Source organism: Branchiostoma floridae, chromosome 10 (genome assembly GCF_000003815.2).
Source record: "Branchiostoma floridae strain S238N-H82 chromosome 10, Bfl_VNyyK, whole genome shotgun sequence".
Taxonomy (NCBI): Eukaryota; Metazoa; Chordata; class Leptocardii; order Amphioxiformes; family Branchiostomatidae; genus Branchiostoma; species Branchiostoma floridae.
Genome location: NC_049988.1, coordinates 15151779 through 15172368, shown reverse-complemented (window position 1 = coordinate 15172368; position 20590 = coordinate 15151779). Strand labels below are relative to the sequence as shown.

The window sequence follows — 20590 nt, the reverse complement described above, 5'->3', positions numbered from 1 at the left end:
ATAGCGCATAAAAACAAAAAAATAAAAAAAAACACCGAAATAGCTAAAATGACAATTACTGACTTTTACTCTTATACTGTAATTTCTGGCGTATAGAAACCACAAAACAAGAACAAAACAGAAATAGTTAATTAAGAGAAAATGATAGATTTTCAATCTCATACTGTAGTTTCTTTCTCCACCCACTCCTGTACGTTGCCGTAGAGTTGGACAGACTTGATCAAATCCTGAGGCTCTGGCCTCCAATCATGGTCGGCGCTCCAACATCTCACCATCAGGCGGTACATGTTCATACTACAGCCACGAGGGAGCTGCAGACGATGTCCTTCCTCCAACACATTGACGAGATGGTGACAGTCAGGTCTGAGAGGACCAGGGTACACGGGTTCATTTCCCATCGTGGCAATCTCCCATAGAAGCACTCCATATGACCACACGTCACTCTTGTGGGTGAATTCTCCATCCCTCAATGATTCCAAGGCCATCCACTTCAGTGGTAGCTGGTTTGACTGTCCCGGGTTGTCTCTGTGCATGTAGACGGAATCAGTGTAAATGTCACGTGAGAGTCCAAAGTCAGCAAGTTTCCCGACACCGTCGGCCGAGATGAGAACGTTGCGAGCTGCGACGTCTCGATGCACAAGCTTCAGCTCCTGGAGATAGAGGAGTGCTCGAGCAACGTCTACGGCAAGTCGCCAGAAGTTCTGACGAGCATCGCCATTTCGCGACTGTCGCAAAGCAGATAATAAGTCCCCTCTCTCTGCGTACTCAAAAAGAATATACTTCGGTTCTGACTGTGTTATGATGCCGTGAAGTCTCACGATATTTGAGCGGCGAACTGGATTCTCCAAGCCCTCCTGTATGGTGATCATAATGGCCATTTCGTGACTGAAAGCTCGGTGAGCTTGTGCGTCGTTTTGGTGAACCGTGTTAGCCGCAACTTGCAACACGCTTCCGTCAGGATTACTAAGCTGTCCTCGTAAAACATGTCCGAACTTCCCCTGTCCTATCATCTCTGCCAGGTCCAACATCCGGGGATCTTTCTCCCAGCCGAGTAGCCGCTGTTCAAAGTCGCCCGTGATCAGCTCGTCATCTTCAAACTCGAGCTTCTTGAGTCTCTGCCAACATGTTTGTCTGGCGAGGCATACGACGAAGAAGGTGAGAAGAATGCTCAATGCGATGATGACGTTCCGAACTGTATAAACGTTGTCACCGGATTTCTCTAACTCACAGAACTCTCCCGCCAAACCGGCCTGCTCGCAGTGGCATCTTCCGGTCATGACGTCGCAGGAAACGTTGCTTCTGCATTCGCAAGATCTCTCACATCCCGGGCCGTACTGTCCCCAAGGGCAGGGTTCTTCGCAGTTGGCCCCCGTCCTTTCCACGCAGACACACTGTCCCGTGACATGGTGACAGGTTGCAGTGTTTTCACAGTCACATTTGTGAACACAGCCTTTACCGTAAGTTCCATAGGGGCACCTCAGGTCGCAGTGCTCGCCCTCCCACCCCGACAGACATTTGCAGCCGGTCCAGCGGTCGCACGCAGCCCCTTGCAGGCAGTCACACGTTTGGTTGCAGTAGATGCCTCTTCTATTCGGTGGACACTCAGTCGCATTCAGCACGAAGCTATCCCGAAAGGTCTCTCCGTCTTCTGATACGACGGTGCATGTGTAATTCCCATTGTTATCAGGGGAAACAGACCCTATGTTGATCACGGTGTTGTTTGTCCTTGACAAGATATTCGTTTTGTTTTGACGGTTTAAAAAAGATTTAAAGTCCCATTGAACTTGAATAATGTTAAGGTGGAATGTCATACACGAAAGCGACACTGTACTCCCAATGTAAGCAATGTTGCCTGGGACTTTGGACGACATTTTTATTGCCACTGTTGGCTTTGGTATGTCACAAGCGACACCTTGCCATCCTGGGGTGCATTTGCAAGCTCCGTTTAACCCGTGGCAGCGTGCTCCGTTCTTACACCTACAGTCTTGGTCACACAGAGGTCCAAACTTGCCTTCCTCGCATCCTACGGTCTCCAGTTCCAACTCTACGGATTCAACTTGAATGCCAAAAAAGTCGTAAGACTCGATGTTTCTAAGATCACATGTTAGGTTCGCTGTTCCCGTTCTTGAAAGAGGAATGTACAGAAAGAGGAAATAACGAGCTATAGGTTTCGCTTCCCATGCCGGCAAAACTTCCGGCGATACCTTAGCTGGTGGCATGTAGTCCTCAGTGGTCCAATGTGGAACTGGATGCAATAGGTCAGGCTTTTTTATCAAGTACACTTCAAGGGAAACCTCAGAATCGTCTTGTTTTGTACAGGTTGTAGACCGGAGTCCATTGTTATAAATAGTATGGACAATGCCAGCGTCTGTCAAATGATGTATACCCATACCCAACAACACTTGGCAATTTTTACTGTCCACTCTGAGGTAAAATTCTGAAATAGAATTTTCCTTTAATGATGTAGAGTTCAAATACAAAGTCCTTCCTGAGAAAGGGTCGAGGGTATACGTAGCCCGTCCATTTACAAATAGCAAGAAGCGTCCACGGTCAGTTTTCCTTCGAACAGGGGTCTCGCACGCCATGTTATAAAACGGAGGGTAGTCTACCACATCGGTAACTGTCACAATCACTTCGATATACTCGGTGAAGTGATACGAGTCGTTCTCAACTGACAAACTGACGACTAGGGTGTATCGGGCCTGGATTGAACAATCCAGCGGGCTGTTCACGACTAGAGCAGCTTCACAGCTCGAGTTGACAATGCGAAAACGTCGGTATGGATCACCTGCTGTAATCTTGGTCTTTCGTCCTTCCGTGGACAAACAAGATGGCGACAAAAGCACCCCCGCGACCGTACCAGGAGAGGAGTCCTCCGAAACGGTGAAATTCCGAGTGAGATTCAGTCCTTCTACGACAGTGGAAAAGTCTTGAAACATAAACGGAATCAGTAGAATGACGAGCAGAGATGTAGCCATCCTGACCCACTCCCTGGAGCTCCGAGGGAAAATGACTTGAGAGTGCTTGATCGATGTCTGTGTTTGTGCAACAATTGATTTCTATGTTTAGATCTTATGTAATTCAATGCGATCTAAGTGTTCGTAAACACGTATCATTGAAACCTGAGTAGTGCGTGGAATGTGTGCCCCATATGCAAAGTTTGCGAAAGTCAGAAAAAAAGGAAGTTACAGTCAGATTTCACGACATGTATACAAATAGAAACCATGTAAATACAGCTCCAGTCTTACTGATTACTGAATTGATAATCATTGCTTTCCAGTGAATATTAAGGCATCACTAATTTGACAAACGACAGCTTTAGCATCAATCATGCTCAAATCTAATCCCTTAGCCATCTCGAAGGACTATGCATTTGTCTCTATACAGGTGCATTGCTTTTGTTCAGACTATAGTCGGTAGAACTGCCCATCCGCATAACCCCTAATAGCGATCACACCCAACCTTTGCACGTATCATAGGACTATAGGACATACTTCAAATTATGTATTCAAATATTGATTCGTCTGCTTTACGAGTAACGTATAACGTTTCAAACCTATAGATGTAAGTTTCTAAACTAATTAAGTGTTTGCTTTCTTATTATTGTGTGGGGTCATCAATATCTTGGTCACGGGTTTCACTGTATTGTTGCGAAACTGCCCCTGAGGGGAAGTACATCAACCCTTTGTTTCAACTTGTCCCTAAAGGTCACCTTCCACATATGACTCATTCACTTACGCACATTGAATGCTCTTGTGGTATACCAAAGTTGTCAGCATGGTGACATTGCGGTAATGACTGGCGTTTGTTTTCTACCACTGTTTATGTCTACTATAAATATTGCAACACGTTACCCGACGTGAGGAGGGAGTGTGCAAGTCATGTAGATCTTCTTTGCTTACCTCGGTCTAGTTATAACTCCCTTTATCTGTATTTACATATTGAATCCGATAGGTGGTGCTGTTTGTCCACTATCTAGCTAATAGCAACTATACTGTTATATTGTTTGTTGCTGATAAGACGTATATATGCTAACACTGTTTACTCTCAGCTAGGACCATAACCTCAGCAAACCGGTTCGAAGAATCCACCTTCAAACACACAAACTGGAGTTCAAATGTTCATGACAAAGTTGCTCGGCGACTCTTTTATTCGCTAGTCATTCCTGCGTCTCCATTTTCTGTATGACTTAATTGCCAAGACATAAGTAGAAGATATGACTAAATAAATTCTATTTGCCTATCGTTTGTTTTCATTTTTGCCTAAAATGTCGACGGGACCGTCCAGTAGAAACGACGACCTACCATGTCTTGTAAATGTCGTAGGGCTTTAAAAAGGGTGGAGTAAAATGTAAGACATCTCCAATGTAAAGTGATGCATTTCTATTTGTATTTTTTTCTAACTTGTGTCAACCCAGAACGATTGAAAAGCAATGACTAGATTCTGAGTGAGTCACACTTGCTATAGCGTATGGGAAAATACAAAAAACAACACAGAAATAGGTAATAAAGAGAAAATGACTGATTTTCAATCTCATACTGTAGTTTCTTTCTCCGCCCACTCTTCTTTTACGTTGCCGTAGAGTTGGACAGACTTGATCAAATTATGAGGCTCTGGTCTCCGATCATGATCGGCGCTCCAACATCTCCCCATCAGGCGGTACATGTTCATACTGCAGCCACGGGGGAGCTGCAGACGATGTCCCTCCTCCAACACATTGATGAGATGGTGGCAGTCAGGTCTGAGAGGACCAGGGTACACTGGTTCGTTTCCCATCGTGGCAATCTCCCATAGAAGTACTCCATATGACCACACGTCACTCTTGTGGGTGAATTCTCCATCCCTCAATGATTCCAACGCCATCCACTTCAGTGGTAGATGGTTCGACTGTCCCGGGTTGTCTCTGTGCATGTAGACTGAATCAGTGTAAATGTCACGTGAGAGTCCAAAGTCAGCAAGCTTACCGACACCGTCGGCCGAGATGAGAACGTTGCGAGCTGCGACGTCTCGGTGCACAAGCTTGAGCTCTTGGAGAAAGAGGAGTGCTCGAGCAACGTCCATGGCAAGTCGCCAGAAGTTCTGACAAGCATCGCCATTTCGCGACTGTCGCAGAGCAGACAATAAGTCCCCTCTCTCTGCGTACTCAAAAAGAATATACTTCGGTTCTGACTGCGTTATGATGCCGTGAAGTCTCGCGATATTTGAGCAGCGAACTGGATTCTCCAAGCCCTCATGTATGGTGACCATGACGTTCATCTCGTGACAGAAGGCTCGGTGAGCTTGTGAGTCGTTTTGGTGAACCGTTTTAGCCGCAACTTGCAACACGCTTCCGTCAGGATTGCTAAGCTTTCCTCGCAAAACATGCCCGAACTTTCCTTGTCCTATCATCTCTGCTAGGTCCAACATCCGGGGATCTTTCTCCCAGCTGAGTAGACGCTGATTAAAGTCGTGTGTCACCAGTTCGTCATCTTCAAAATCATGCTTCTTGAGTCTCTGCCAACATGTTTGTTTGGTGAGGCATACGGCGAAGAAGGTGACAACAATACTTAATGCGATGATGACGTTTCGGACTGTATAAACGTCGCCACCGGACTTCTCTAACTCACAGAACTCTCCTGCCAAACCGGCCTGCTCACAGTGGCATCTTCCAGTCATGACGTCACAAGAAACGTTTCTTCTGCATTCGCAAGATCTCTCACATCCCGGGCCGTACTTTCCCCAAGGGCAGGGCTCTTCGCAGTTAGCCCCCGTCCTCCCCACGCAGATACACTGTCCCGTGACATGGTGACATATTTTTGTGTTTTCACAGTCACATTTGTGAACGCAGCCTTTCCCGTAAGTTCCATCGGGGCACCTGAGCTCGCAGTGCTCGCCCTTCCACCCCGATGGACATTCGCAGCCGGCCCAGCGGTCGCAGGCAGCCCCTTGCAGACAGCCACACGTTTTGTTGCAGTAGACGCCTCTTCTATTCGGTGGACACTCTGTCACATTCAACACGAAGCTATCCCGAAATGTTTGTCCATTTTCTGATACGACGGTGCATGTGTAATTCCCATTGTTATCAGGGGAAACAGACCCTATGTTGATCACTGTGTTGTTTGTCTCTGACAAGATATTCGTTTTGTTTGGATGGTTTAAAAACGATTTGAAGTCCCATTGAACTTGAATTATGTTTAGGTGGAATGTCATACACGAAAGCGACACGGTACTTCCAATGTAAGCAATGCTGTCCTGGACTTTGGACGACATTTTTATTGCCACTGTTGGTTTTGGGATGTCACAAGCGACACCTTGCCATCCTGGGGTGCACTTGCAGGCCCCGTTTAACCCATGGCAGCGTGCTCCGTTCTTACACATACAGTCCTGGTCACACAGAGGTCCAAACTTGCCTTCCTCGCATCCTAAGATCTCCAGTTCCAAGCTTAAAGAAGAAACAGCGTGAATTCCAAACCATCTGTGTGTTCTTATGTGTCGAAGATCACAGGTAAGGTTTACCGGTCCCCTTGCTGAGAGTGGAATGTACAGAAATAGGAAATAGTGAGATTTAGGTTTCGCTTCCCATGCTGGTACAACGTCCGGTGTCACATAAACTGGTGGTATTTCGTTGGCATCGTTCCAAATGGGAATGGACTGTACTACTAGGTCAGGCTTTTTGATCAAGTGTACTTTAAGGGAAACCTCAGAATTATCTCGTTTGGTACATGTTGTAGACCTGAATCTATTGTTATAGATAGTATGGGCAATGCCAACGTCTGTCAAATGATGTGCACCCACTCCCAATAACACTTGGCAATTCTTGCTGTCCGCCCTGAGGTAAAGTTCTGAAATAGAATCTGGCCTCAACGAGGTAGAGTTGAATTTTATTGGCCCTCCCGTGTGCGAGTCGAAGGTAGCCCTTCCCTTTAAAGTTAGCAAGAAGCGTTCATGGTTAGTGTTCCTACGGATATTGGTCTCGCACTCCATGTTATAAAACGGAGGGTAGTCTACCACATCTGTAACTGTCACAGTCACTTCGATATACTTGGTAAAGAAATATGAGTCATTCTTAACTGACAAACTTACGATCAAGTCGTACCGAGCCTGGATCAAACGATCCAGTGGGTTGTTCACGACTATAGCGGCTTCACAGCTCGAGTTGACAATGCGAAAACGTCGGTATGGATCACCTGTTGTAATCTTGGCCCTTCGTCGATTCCCCCTTGGCGAACAAGATGGCGGCAAAATCATCCCCACGACCGTACCAGGCGAGGAGTCCTCCAAAACGGTGAAATTCCGAGTGAGATTCCACGCCGTTCGTCCTTCTACGGCGGTACAAAGATCTTGAAACATAAACAGAAACAGGGGAAAGACGCATACGAACAGACATGTCGCCATCCTGACCCACTTCCACGTGAAAATGACTTGTGCTTGATCGATGTACCTCCAAATAGTCTTGTCAGTGCAACACACGGCATCTATATTTAGATCTTATATCATTCAGTGCGTCCTTTGTGTCCATATATTTATCATTGAAACCAAAGTAGTTTTTGGAATATGTGTCTCACCTGCAATGTTTTCAAAATACGGAAGCCCCGGAAGTTGCTGGCAAACTTCGTGACATTTAACGTTACTAATAGGAACCATGTACATATATGGTTCCCTTTAGAGATGTTCAAATTGCTTCCCAAATTATGTTCACATCTCTAATTTGACATGTGATAATACGACAGGTGTACCATTCATCATGCTGAGATCTAATTTTTTAGTTCCCCAAGGACTATGCATTTGTAACTGTTTCTGTATTTGTGTAGCCAGTATAACTGCTATTTCGCCTACGCTGGCCCCCAACACTTGCCACACCCAACGTGTGCATATCTAAAATGAACATAGAATATACTTCGCATTACATGTTCAGATAACGATTCTTGTGCTTGACGATTTAGGTATAACATTAAGGGTCTTGTTGAACTTGATTATAAAAGAAAGGCAATGTTTCACACCTACCCATGGGTTTGGAAATTTATGAAGTACCAGCTTATTCATTATTGTGTGGGATGATCAATACATGTATATTAGTCATGGGTTCAGCTTTGTTATTGGGAAACTGCCCCTGAGGGTAGAACACCAACCCTTTGTTTCAACTTGTCCCGAAAGGTCACCTTATACGTATGACTCATTCACTTATGCATATTCAATGCTCTTGTGGTATACCAAAGTTGTCCGCATGATGACATCGTGGTAATGGCTGGTGTCTTTTTTCTACCACTGTTTTTGTCGACTATGATTATTGCAACACGTTACCCGACGTAAGGAGGGAGTGTACATGTAGATCTTCTGCATACTTCGGGCTAGTTATAACTCCCTTGATCTGTACGTTGCACATTGAATCCGATAGGTGGTGCTGTTTGACCACTATAGCTATCTAATAGCAATTATAACGTTACTGTTATATTGTATGTTGCTATTAACGCGTATATGCTAATACTGTGTACTCTCAGCAAACCGGTTCGAAGAATCCACCTTCAAACACACACACTGGAGTTCAAATGTTCATGACAAAGTTGCTCGGCGACTCTTTTATTCACTAGCCATTCTTGTGTCTCCATTTTCTGTGTGACTTGACTGACAAGAGATAAATTGAAGATATGAATAAATAGATTTTATTTGCCTATCGTTTGTCTTCATTTTAGCCTAAAATGTCGACGGGACCGTCCCGTAGAAACGACGACCTACCATGTCTTGTAAATGTCCTAGGGCTTTAAAAAGGGTGGAGTAAAATGTAAGACATCTCCAATGTTAAGTGATGCATTTCTATTTCTATTTTTTTCCAACTTGTGTCAACCCAGAACGATTGAAAAGCAATGACTAGATTCTGAGTGAGTCACACTTGCTATATAGTGTATGGGAAAATACAAAAAACAACACAGAAATAGGTAATAGAGAGAAAATGACTGATTTTCAAATTCATACTGTAGTTTCTTTCTCCACCCACTCTTCTTTTACGTTGCCGTAGAGTTGGACAGTCTTGATCAAATCCTGAGGCTCTGGCCTCCGATCATGGTCAGCGCTCCAACATCTCCGCATCAGGCGGTACATGTTCATACTGCAGTTCCGGGGGAGCTGCAGACGATGTCCCTCCTCCAACACATTGACGAGATGGTGACAGTCAGGTCTGAGAGGACCAGGGTACACGGGTTCGTTTCCCATCGTGGCAATCTCCCATAGAAGTACTCCATATGACCAGACGTCACTCTTGTGGGTGAATTCTCCATCCCTCAATGATTCCAACGCCATCCACTTCAGTGGTAGATGGTTTGCCTGTCCCGGGTTGTCTCTGTGCGTGTAGACAGAATCAGTGTAAATGTCGCGCGAAAGTCCAAAGTCAGCAAGTTTACCCACACCGTCGGCCGAGATGAGAACGTTGCGAGCTGCGACGTCTCGATGCACAAGCTTCAGCTCCTGGAGATAGAGGAGTGCTCGAGCAACGTTTACGGCAAGTCGCCAGAAGTTCTGACGAGCATCGCCATTTCGCGACTGTCGTAGAGCAGACAATAAGTCCCCTCTCTCTGCGTACTCAAAAAGAATATACTTCGGTTCTGACTGCGTTATGATGCCGTGAAGTCTTACGATATTTGAGCAGCGAACTGGATTCTCCAAGCCCTCCTGTATGGTGATCATGATGGCCATCTCGTGACAGAAGGCTCGGTGAGCTTGTGCGTCGTTTTGGTGAACCGTTTTAGCCGCAACTTGCAACACGCTTCCGTCAGAATTGCTAAGCTGTCCTCGCAAAACATGTCCGAACTTCCCCTGTCCTATCATCTCTGCTAAGTCCAACATCCGGGGATCTTTCTCCCAGCCGAGTAGCCGCTGTTCAAAGTCGCCTGTCACTAGTTCGTCATCTTCAAACTCGTGCTTCTTAAGTCTCTGCCAACATGTTTGTCTGGCGAGGCATACGACGAAGAAGGTGAAAACAATACTCAATGCGATTATGACATTTCGGACTGTATAAACATCGCCTTCGGACTTCTCTACCTCACAGAACTCACCCGCCAAACCGGCCTGCTCGCAGTGGCATCTTCCAGTCATTGCGTCACAAGAAACATTGCTTCTGCATTCGCAAGATCTCTCACATCCCGGGCCGTACTTTCCCCAAGGGCAGGGTTCTTCGCAGTTGGCCCCCGTCCTTCCTACGCAGATACACTGTCCCGTGACATGGTGACATATTTCTGTGTTTTCACAGTCACATTTATGAACACAGCCTTTCCCGTAAGACCCATCGAGGCACCTGGCTTCGCAGTGCTCGCCCTCCCACCCCGACGGACATTCGCAGCCGGCCCAGCGGTCGCAGGCAGCCCCTTGCAAGCAGCCACACGTTTGGTTGCAGTAGACGCCTCTTCTATTCGGCGGACACTCTGTCACATTCAACAAGAAGCTATCCCGAAAAGTCTCCCCATCTTCTGATACGACTGTGCATGTGTAATTGCCATTGTTATCAGAAGAAACAGACCCTATGTTGATCACTGTGTTGTTTGTCCTTTGCCTGATATTCGTTTTGTTTAAAGATTTGAAGTCCCATTGAACTTCAATGACATTTAGGTGGAAGGTTATACACGAAAGCGACACGGTACTCCCAATGTACACGATGTTGCCTTGGAATAATTTGGACGTCATTTTTATCACCACTGCTGGTTTAGGGATGTCACAAGCGACACCTTGCCATCCTGGGGTGCACTTGCAGGCCCCGTTTAACCCATGGCAGCGTGCTCCGTTCTTACACATACAGTCTTGGTCACACAGAGGTCCAAACTTGCCTTTCTCGCATCCTAAGGTCTCCAGTTCCAACTCTACGGATTCAACTTGAATTCCAAAAAAGTCGTAAGACTCCAGATCTCTAAGATCACATGTTAGGTTGGCTGTTCCCGATCTTGAAAGAGGAATGTACAGAAAGAGGAAATAACGAGCTATAGGTTTCGCTTCCCATGCCGGCAAAACTTCCGGCGATACCTTAGCTGGTGGCATGTAGTCCTCAGTGGTCCAATGTGGAACTGGATGCAATAGGTCAGGCTTTTTTATCAAGTACACTTCAAGGGAAACCTCAGAATCGTCTTGTTTGGTACACGTTGTAGACCGGAGTCCATTATTATAAACAGTATGAGCAATGCCAGCGTCTGTCAAATGATGTATACCCATACCCAACAACACTTGGCAATTTTTACTGTCCGCTATGAGGTAAAATTCTGAAATAGAATTTTGCTTCAATGATGTAGAGTTCAAATTCAAAGTCCTTCCTTGGGACGGGTCGAGGGTATACGTAGCCCGTCCATTTACAAATAGCAAGAAGCGTCCACGGTCAGTTTTCCTTCGAACAGGGGTCTCGCACGCCATGTTATAAATCGGAGGGTAGTCTACCACATCGGTAACTGTCACAATCACTTCGATATACTCGGTGAAGTGATACGAGTCGTTCTCAACTGACAAACTGATGACTAGGGTGTATCGGGCCTGGATCGAACAATCCAGCGGGTTGTTCACGACTAGAACAGCTTCACAGCTCGAGTTAACAATGCGAAAACGTCGGTATGGATCACCTGCTGTAATCTTGGTCTTTCGTCCTTCCGTGGACAAACAAGATGGCGACAAAAGCACCCCCGCGACCGTACCAGGAGAGGAGTCCTCTGAAACGATGAAATTCCGAGTGAGATTCAGTCCTTCTGCAGCAGTGGAAAAGTCTTGAAACATAAACGGAATCAGTAGAATGACGAGCAGAGATGTAGCCATCCTGACCCACTCCCTGGAGCTCCGAGGGAAAATGACTTGAGTGCTTGATCGATGTCTGTGTTTGTGCAACAATTGATTTCTATGTTTAGATCTTATGTAATTCAATGCGATGTAAGTGTTCGTAAACATGTATCATTGAAACCTGAGTAGTGGGTAGAATGTGTGCCCCATATGCAACGTTTGCGAAAGTCAGAAAAAAAGGAAGTTGCAGTCAGACTTCACGACATGTATACAAATAGAAACCATGTAAATACAGCTCCAGCCTTACTGATAACTGAATTAATAATCATTGCTTTCCAGTGAATATTAAGGCATCACTAATTTGACAAACGACAGCTTTAGCATCAATCATGCTCAAATCTAATCCCTTAGCCGTCTCGAAGGACTATGCATTTGTCTCCATACAGGTGCATTGCTTTTGTTTAGACTATAGTCGGTAAAACTGCCCATCCGCATAACCCCTAATAGCGATCACACCCAACCTTTGCACGTATCATATGACTATAGGACATACTTCAAATTATGTATTCAAATATTGATTCGTCTGCTTTACGAGTAACGTGTAATTACATAAAGGCTCTTACTGAATTTGATTAGAAAAAATAAGATAACGTTCCACACCTATAGATGTAAGTTTGTAAACTAATTAAGTGTTTCCTTTCTTATTATTGTGTGGGGTCATCAATATCTTGGTCACGGGTTTCACTGTATTGTTGCGAAACTGCCCCTGAGGGGAAGTACATCAACCCTTTGTTTCAACGTGTCCCTAAAGGTCACCTTATACGTATGACTCATTCACTTTCGCACATTGAATGCTATTGTGGTATACCAAAGTTGTCAGCATGGTGGCATTGCGGTAATGACTGGCGTTTGTTTTCTACCACTGTTTATGTCTACTATAAATATTGCAACACGTTACCCGACGTACGTGAGGCGGAAGTGTACATGTAGATCTTCTGCATACTTCGGGCAAGTTATAACTCCATTGATCTGTATTTGCACATTGAATCCGATAGGTGGTGCTGTTTGTCCACTATCTAGCTAATAGCAATCATACTGTTATGTTGTATGTTGCTAATAATATGCTAATACTGTGCACTCTTAGCTAGGGACATACGCATACCCTCAGCAAACCGATTCGAAGAATCCACCTTGCTCAGCGTCTCTTTAGTTCGTGAGTCATTCCTGCGTCTCCATTTTCTGTATGACTTGACTGACAAGAGATAAGTTTGAGGTATGACTAAAATAAAATAGATTTTATTTGCCTATCGTTTGTCTTCATTTTAGCCTAAAATGTCGACCGGTCCGTCCAGTAGAAACGACGACCTACCATGTCTTGTAAATGTCCTAGGGCTTTAAAAAGGGTGGAGTAAAATGTAAGACATCTCCAATGTTAAGTGATGCATTTCTATTTCTATTTTTTTCTAACTTGTGTCAACCCAGAACGATTGAAGAGCAATGACTAGATTCTGAGTGAATCACACTTGCTATAGCGTATGGGAAAATACAAAAAACAACACAGAAATAGGTAATAATGAGAAAATGACTGATTTTCAATCTCATACTGTAGTTTCTTTCTCCACCCACTCTTCTTGTACGTTGCCGTAGAGTTGGACAGTCTTGATCAAATCCTGGGGCTCTGGCCTCCGATCATGGTCGGCGCTCCAACATCTCGCCATCAGGCGGTACATGTTCATACTGCAGCCACGGGGCAGCTGCAGACGATGTCCTTCCTCCAACACATTGACGAGATGGTGGCAGTCAGGTCTGAGAGGACCAGGGTACACGGGTTCGTTTCCCATCGTGGCAATCTCCCATAGAAGCACTCCATATGACCACACGTCACTCTTGTGGGTGAATTCTCCATCCCTCAATGATTCCAACGCCATCCACTTCAGTGGTAGATGGTTTGACTGTCCCGGGTTGTCTCTGTGCATGTAGACAGAATCAGTGTAAATGTCTCGTGAGAGTCCAAAGTCAGCAAGTTTACCGACACCGTCGGCCGAGATGAGAACGTTGCGAGCTGCGACGTCTCGGTGCACAAGCTTGAGCTCCTGGAGATAGAGGAGTGCTCGAGCAACGTCTACGGCAAGTCGCCAGAGGTTCTGACGAGCATCACCATTTCGCGACTGTCGCAAAGCAGACAATAGGTCCCCTCTCTCTGCGTACTCAAGAAGAATATACTTCGGCTCTGACTGCGTTATGATGCCGTGAAGTCTTACGATATTTGAGCAGCGAACTGGATTCTCCAACCCCTCCTGTATGGTGATCATGATGGCCATCTCGTGAGAGAAGGCTCGGTGAGCTTGTGCGTCGTTTTGGTGAACCGTTTTAGCCGCAACTTGCAAGACGCTTCCGTCAGGATTGCTAAGCTGTCCTCGTAAAACATGTCCAAACTTCCCCTGACCTATCATCTCTGCTAGGTCCAACATCCGGGGATCTTTCTCCCAGCCGAGTAGCCGCTGTTCAAAGTCGTCAGTCACCAGCTGTTCGTCAAATTCAAACTCATGATTCTTGAATCTCTGCCAACATGTTTGTCTGGCGAGGCATACGGCGAAGAAGGTGAGAACAATAATCAATGCGATGATGACGTTTCGGACTGTATAAACATCGTTTTCGGACTTCTCTAACTCACAGAACTCACCCGCCAAACCGGCCTGCTCACAGTGGCATCTTCCAGTCATGGCGTCACAAGAAACATTGCTTCTGCATTCGCAAGATCTCTCACATCCCGGGCCGTACTTTCCCCAAGGGCAGGGTTCTTCGCAGTTGGCCCCCGTCCTTCCCACGCAAATACACTGTCCCGTGACATGGTGACATATTTTTGTGTTTTCACAGTCACATTTGTGAACACAGCCTTTACCGTAAGTTCCATCCGGACACCTTAGCTCACAGTGCTCGCCCTCCCACCCCGACGGACATTCGCAGCCGGCCCAGCGGTCGCAGGCAGCCCCTTGCAGGCAGCCACATGTTTGGTTGCAGTAGACGCCTCTTCTTTTCGGTGGACACTCTGTCACATTCAACTCGAAGCTATCCCGAAAAGTCTCCCCATCTTCAGATACGACGGTGCATGTGTAATTGCCATTGTTATCAGAGGAAACAGACCCTATGTTGATCACTGTGTTGTTTGTTCTTGACCAGATATTCGTTTTGTTTTGACGGTTTAAGAAAGATTTGAAATCCCATTTAACTTCAATGACATTTAGGTGGAGGGTCATACACGAAAGTGACACTGTACTCCCAATGTACGCAATGTTGCCTGGGACTTTGGAGGACATTTGTATTGCCACTGTTGGTTTTGGGATGTCACAAGCGACACCTTGCCATCCTGGGGTGCATTTGCAAGCCCCGTTTAAGCCATGACAGCGTGCTCCGTTCTTACACATACAGTCTTGGTCGCACAGAGGTCCAAATTTGCCTTCCTCGCATCCCAACGTCTCCAGTTCCAACTCTACGGATTCAACTTGAATTCCAAAAAAGTCGTAAGACTTTAATTTTTCGAGATCACACGTAAGGTTTATTGATCCCGTTATTGAAAGAGGGATATACAGAAAGAGGAAATACTCAGATTTAGGTTTCGCGTTCCATGCAGGGGCGACATCCGGCGTTACGAAAAATGGTGGTATTTGATTTGCATCGTTCCAAATGGGAATGGACTGTACTACTGCGTCAGGCTTTGTGATCAAGTGTACTTCAAGGAAAACCTCAGAATCATCATGTTTGGTACACGTTGTAGACCGAAATCCATTATTATAAATAGTATGGGCAATGCCAACGTCTGTCAAATGATGTGCGCCCATACCCAATAACACTTGGCAATTCTTACTGTCCGGCCTGAGGTAAAGTTCTGAAATAGAATCTGTAGCTGTCTGCAACGACGTAGAGTTGAATTCCAAAGGCCCTCCCGTATACGAGTCAAAGGTAGCTCTTCCCTTTAAAGTCAGTAAGAAGCGTTCACGATCAGTGTTCCTACGAACAGGGGTCTCACACGCCATGTTGTATAACGGTGGGTAATCTACCACATCTGTAACTGTCACAGTCACTTCTATATACTCGATGAAGTGATATGAGTCGTTCAAACTGACGACTAGGTCGTATTGAGCCTGGGTAGAACGATCCAGTGGGTTGTTTACGACCAGGGCAGCTTCACAGCTCGAGTTGACAATGCGAAAGCGTCGGTACGGATCACCTGTTGTAATCTTGGCCCTTCGTTCTTCCGTAGACAAACAAGATGGCGACAAAAGCACCCCCACGACCGCACCAGGCGAGGAGTCCTCCAAAACGGTGAAATTCCGAGTGATATTTAGTCCTTCTACAGCGGTGGAAAAGTCTTGAAACATAAACGGAATCAGTAGAAGGATTGGCAGAGCTCGAGATGTCGCCATCCTGACCCACTTTCCAAGCGAAAATGCCTTGTGCTTGATAGATGCCTCAATATGGTTGTGTTAGTGCAACAATTGATTTCTATATTTAGATCGCATGTAATTCAATGCGATCCAGGTGTTCGTAAATATGTAATAGTGAAACCTGCGTAGTGGGTGGAATGTGCGCCTCGCATCCTGTTCATATATCTGCCTACGTTGGCCAATTTATTTACAACTCATTGCAAAAACGAGATAATGCTTTATGTTACTCACTAGATTGTTTATACTGTTATATTATATTACATTAGTTGTTAGTTATTTGTATCAGTATATAGTTGTTCACATTGCCATACATTGTAACTGTTACAATTGTTGCGCAATAAAGTTATTCTATATTCTATTCATGCAAAGTTTGGGAAAGAAAGAAGGAAGTTGCTGTCAGACTTCGCGACATACGTACAAATAGAAACCATTTAAATATAGTTCTCGCCTTACAGATGGCAGTTTATCATTGCTTTCCAATGAATATTCAGTCATCACTGATTTAATATTTGATAAAAACGACAGCCATTTCATCCATCTTGCTCAAATTTAATCCCTTAGCTATCCCGAAGGACTTTGCATTTGTCTCCGTATAGGCGCATTGCATTTGTATAGTCGGTAAAACTGCCCATCCGCGTAACACCTAACTTCGCTCACACCGGACCTTTGCACAATGAAAAAAAAGTCATCCAATATGAAATTAGGACATACTTCGAATCACCTTTTCAAATATTAATTATTGTGTTTTACGAGCTACGTGTAATTACATGAAGTCTCTTGTACAATTTGATTAGAAACAAGAGATAATGTTTCACACCTGCGTGGGTTTAGAAACATATAAAATGCTTTCCGACTCATTATTGTGTGGGATTATCAATACATGTATGTTAGTCATGGGTTCAGCTTTATTGTTGAGAAACTGTCCCTGAGGGGAAGTACATCAACACTTTGTTTCAACATGTCTGGAAAGGTCATCCACCTAGTGTCCTATGACTCATGTACGCTAAATGGTATTGTGGCATACCCAAGTTCTCCGCATGGTGGCGTTGTGGTAACGACTGTAATGACGTCTTCACTCTACTGCAGTTTATGTCTATTATTGGAACAGGTTGCTCAAAGTGAGGAATTAAGTTTTGTAGTCTATAGATCTTCTTTGTTTAAGCTTTAACTAGAGATAACTCCCTTTATCTGTCCGTTGCACATTGAATACGATAGGTGGCGTTGTTTGTCCACTATCTAATAGCAATTCTACCGTTGCATTGTATGGTGCCAACCCGCTCAGTAACATGGATTCCCTCAGCATGCACTCCGAGCAGAGGATGTTAATTGGTGGGGAAGATTGTGACCTTTTTATCATATCTCCCATTTTCTGCCCGCACTTACTGTTAGCAAACTGTTCTGATGAATCTACCTCCAAACTCACACAATAGTACAAGTACTGGTGTTCAATTGTTCATGAAAAAGTTGCCCAGCGACTCTTTTGTTCGCTAGTACTCATCCTTGTGTTCTCCATTTTCTGCGTGACTTGAAGGACAAGAGATCAGTAGAAGATATGACTAAGCCTTTTTCCTTTTGTTTGTCTTCATTTCAACCTAACATGGATTGACGGCAGGATTTACAGTAGAAAGAACGGCCTATGATGTCTTCGAAGAGTCCTGGGGTATAGATTAAGGCATTATAAAGGTCTACGATATGATAACTCATTATTAAATGAGAGTTAATTTCCCCCTTAACAATAGCAATATTAACACAGGCGAAAGACACGGGGTAACCGTTTACAAAACTTATCCAATTGCTATTTGCATTGAATAAGTAATAGATATTATTGCATTGATAAGTAATAGATATCATTGATTGACAACATTGCAGGGTAAAAGTAATTCCAACAACCATGTATTTATTGTATTATACAATTGTGTATATAGGCTTGTAAGACTCATTAGGACTTTAAACTGTATCTGTTATATATTACGTTGTCTGACTCTTGCCTCTTCCCTCATGACCTCAATGAAAAGCGGCCTGCAGGCCGATTTGAGCTTTCATGAATAAATAAAGGTACAAACAAACAAACAAACAAACAAACAAAGAATTTTACAAACAAATAGATAGACTATGTTACGATCTGTTCTATGTTTGTACATACATGTACATATACCTACCAGGTTTTGTGCTGAAGACTTGTCATTATCAATGATTAGCTGGTGCAGAATTGTCTTAACAGGTGGATAGTGTGCTGTTGCTATACTGGAAGTGATAACAATGGCTCATTTATTTTAATAAAAATAAAGGGCCTGTCCGGGATTTGAACCCGGGACCTCTCGCACCCAAAGCGAGAATCATACCCCTAGACCAACAGGCCTCGCGTGTTGAAACGTGTGAGAAAGTGTAGACATATCCTGGTTGATCTGGGCGTCACAGCTGGTATTGATCAGGTAAGATCCGCTTGTCGAGACGGTGCGTAGGAAATCTGTAACACATGGTTCAGGATTCAAGCGTCGCCTCTGCCCAGCTCTAGACCCGATATATCTCAGACACACATACACAAATGCTTACATAACAATCTGTTAATAGTTACCATTCGAGTTATTTATGTGGGTTCTATGAGAAGTGTAAATGTGTGTATGTGTTGGCACCCAATATCAGCTAAGCTGCCTAGATTTGCCATACATGTATTGCATTGACTGCAACTTCAATAAATCTAAATCTTACCTATTACTTTAGTATATTAAGTATGATCTTATATTGCCCATGAGGATGTCAATGCAAAAAAAGGAACTAGTATGTGTATGTAACATCCCCTTTCCACTAAGAGCCTACCACCACTAATTTAGCTACCAACGAATTTCAGAACGAATACAGTATAAAGAACGGATTTTTTTAACGTTGTGTGTGTTTTGTTGCATTTTAGATAATTCTCGTAGATCTTGCATCATATTCCAATCATAAAAATGTAAGTCACGCAAATCCAAATATTTATTATCCGTTATTTTCTTCCACCAGCTTATTGATCTAACGTTACAGTATCGATCTTATAACTTTCAAACCTCCTGCGAATACACATTTTCTGCGATCATCTTCACAACACAACAACCCTCACCAAAAGCGCTAGCGAAATTTGACAAGTGGCTTTTGTTGACAAACGAGTTATATGTTTCGATTATGTAAAGTAATCGTAAATGACAGGTATCCACGGGCAGGCGGCAACTTCAAAAGAGACATAAACCAGGTGTGCACAGATGGGCAGGTGGGAACAGTAGGTGATGCATCAACGTCCATGTCCCACAGGGGGGTCACCAAGGGGTCATCAAAGGTACTACTTTTTGTTCGAATGTAGAATCTCTGTTCACATTGGTATGCAATTTTCCATTTATAAATTCATTTCATGATGCTTTCGAGTTATATTGGCTTAACCCTGTAAATTGGGTTGACTTACGTTGTCTTAAGTAAGTTAACCTGCGTTAGATTGATATTTGTTGATTCTTTCTATATTACCATTTATTTGATTTGATATCGTTAGCGGTTATTTTTATGTTGCATATATGCACGATGACCCCCCCCCCCCCCCCGATCTTTGAAAATAAAAAAAAAAACGCCAGGAGATATGTACACCTGGATAAATGAAATAAAAAATCAACAACAAATATACTGTTCCTCGAGAAACTGTAATTTGGCATATTTTATTACTTGGACGTCTACCCTTCATCGACGTACATCGGGACTTAAATTTCTTTTATCGTTCACCGGTAAGGTTGAAGTGAAAATCAAATAAACGACATTTGCTGACATTCGGTCTTGTTTACCTCACTGAACATATAAAGCTGGCAGAAAGTGTTTTTATCTTTCCTGTAAAGGCTTTGTAAGAACTGTTCCCGCGTGTATTCGTCACAAAGACTGAAGGTTTTTGCAATTTCTTAAAAGCTGTTATGCTAATGTAAAAGAAAGCCAGTTGACATTTTCAACACGCAGATTCAATCCCCTGAGAAGTAAGAAAGCTAGTTGACATTTTCTGCACGCAGATTCAATCCCTTGAGATCCTTCACCCTCACACCTTTCGTGAGAAGACATGAAAGAATCTTTCAGAGAGGGACGTCAAAGTTACTGTTCATGATAAAGATGACTGACAGATACAGTGGTATGGTGTCACCAGCGATTTTGATAATGGCCCGTTGGCTATATAAGAAGCGTGCTTCGTATCTTAATACTATGAACGATGGCATGTAATATTGATAACGTTATATCTGTATTGCCCATACAGCATTACGTTATGAATTCGGCATGATAATCTTGGATTGTGTATTTAGTTGTCTAAAGTACTGTTATTCTGTTTTCGTCTGGGTGATTTAACATGTAGTTTCTTCGTGTAAGTAACTCGTTACTTTTGGGTTCTCTCATGTGTTGGGTGTCCCTAATAGCAAACTATTAGTACA

General features: G+C 44.0%; 1 protein-coding gene and 1 non-coding gene across 2 annotated transcripts; both read right to left on the bottom strand.

Moving 5' to 3' along the window:
- Window positions 1-158: 158 nt before the first annotated feature.
- LOC118424944 lies at window positions 159-15752 on the bottom strand. The gene is made up of 8 exons (XM_035833750.1): window positions 15731-15752; window positions 13345-14809; window positions 10761-10903; window positions 8950-10445; window positions 6496-6506; window positions 4540-5965; window positions 4037-4091; window positions 159-2245 (listed from the first exon to the last, which is right to left on the bottom strand). The coding sequence occupies exons 1-8, from the start codon at window positions 15750-15752 to the stop codon at window positions 159-161; spliced, it is 6705 nt and encodes a 2234-aa protein (XP_035689643.1).
- A 2698-nt stretch (window positions 15753-18450) lies between these two features.
- On the bottom strand, window positions 18451-18522 carry Trnap-ugg. The gene has a single exon. It is a non-coding gene; the product is annotated as a tRNA-Pro (tRNA).
- Window positions 18523-20590: the final 2068 nt, after the last annotated feature.

Bases quoted from the DNA above. Each gene is read 5' to 3' on its own strand.
- LOC118424944 (XM_035833750.1), bottom strand. From the start codon at position 15,752: ATGGCGTGTGAGACCCCTGTTC. The intron at 10,904-13,344 runs GTGGGTGGAGAA...TCCTCTTTCAAG, and splicing joins TACGGCAACGTACAAGAAGA to ATCGGGAACAGCCAACCTAA. The intron at 10,446-10,760 runs GTATGTGTAAGA...ACACATGCACAG, and splicing joins ACCTCTGTGTGACCAAGACT to TCGTATCAGAAGATGGGGAG.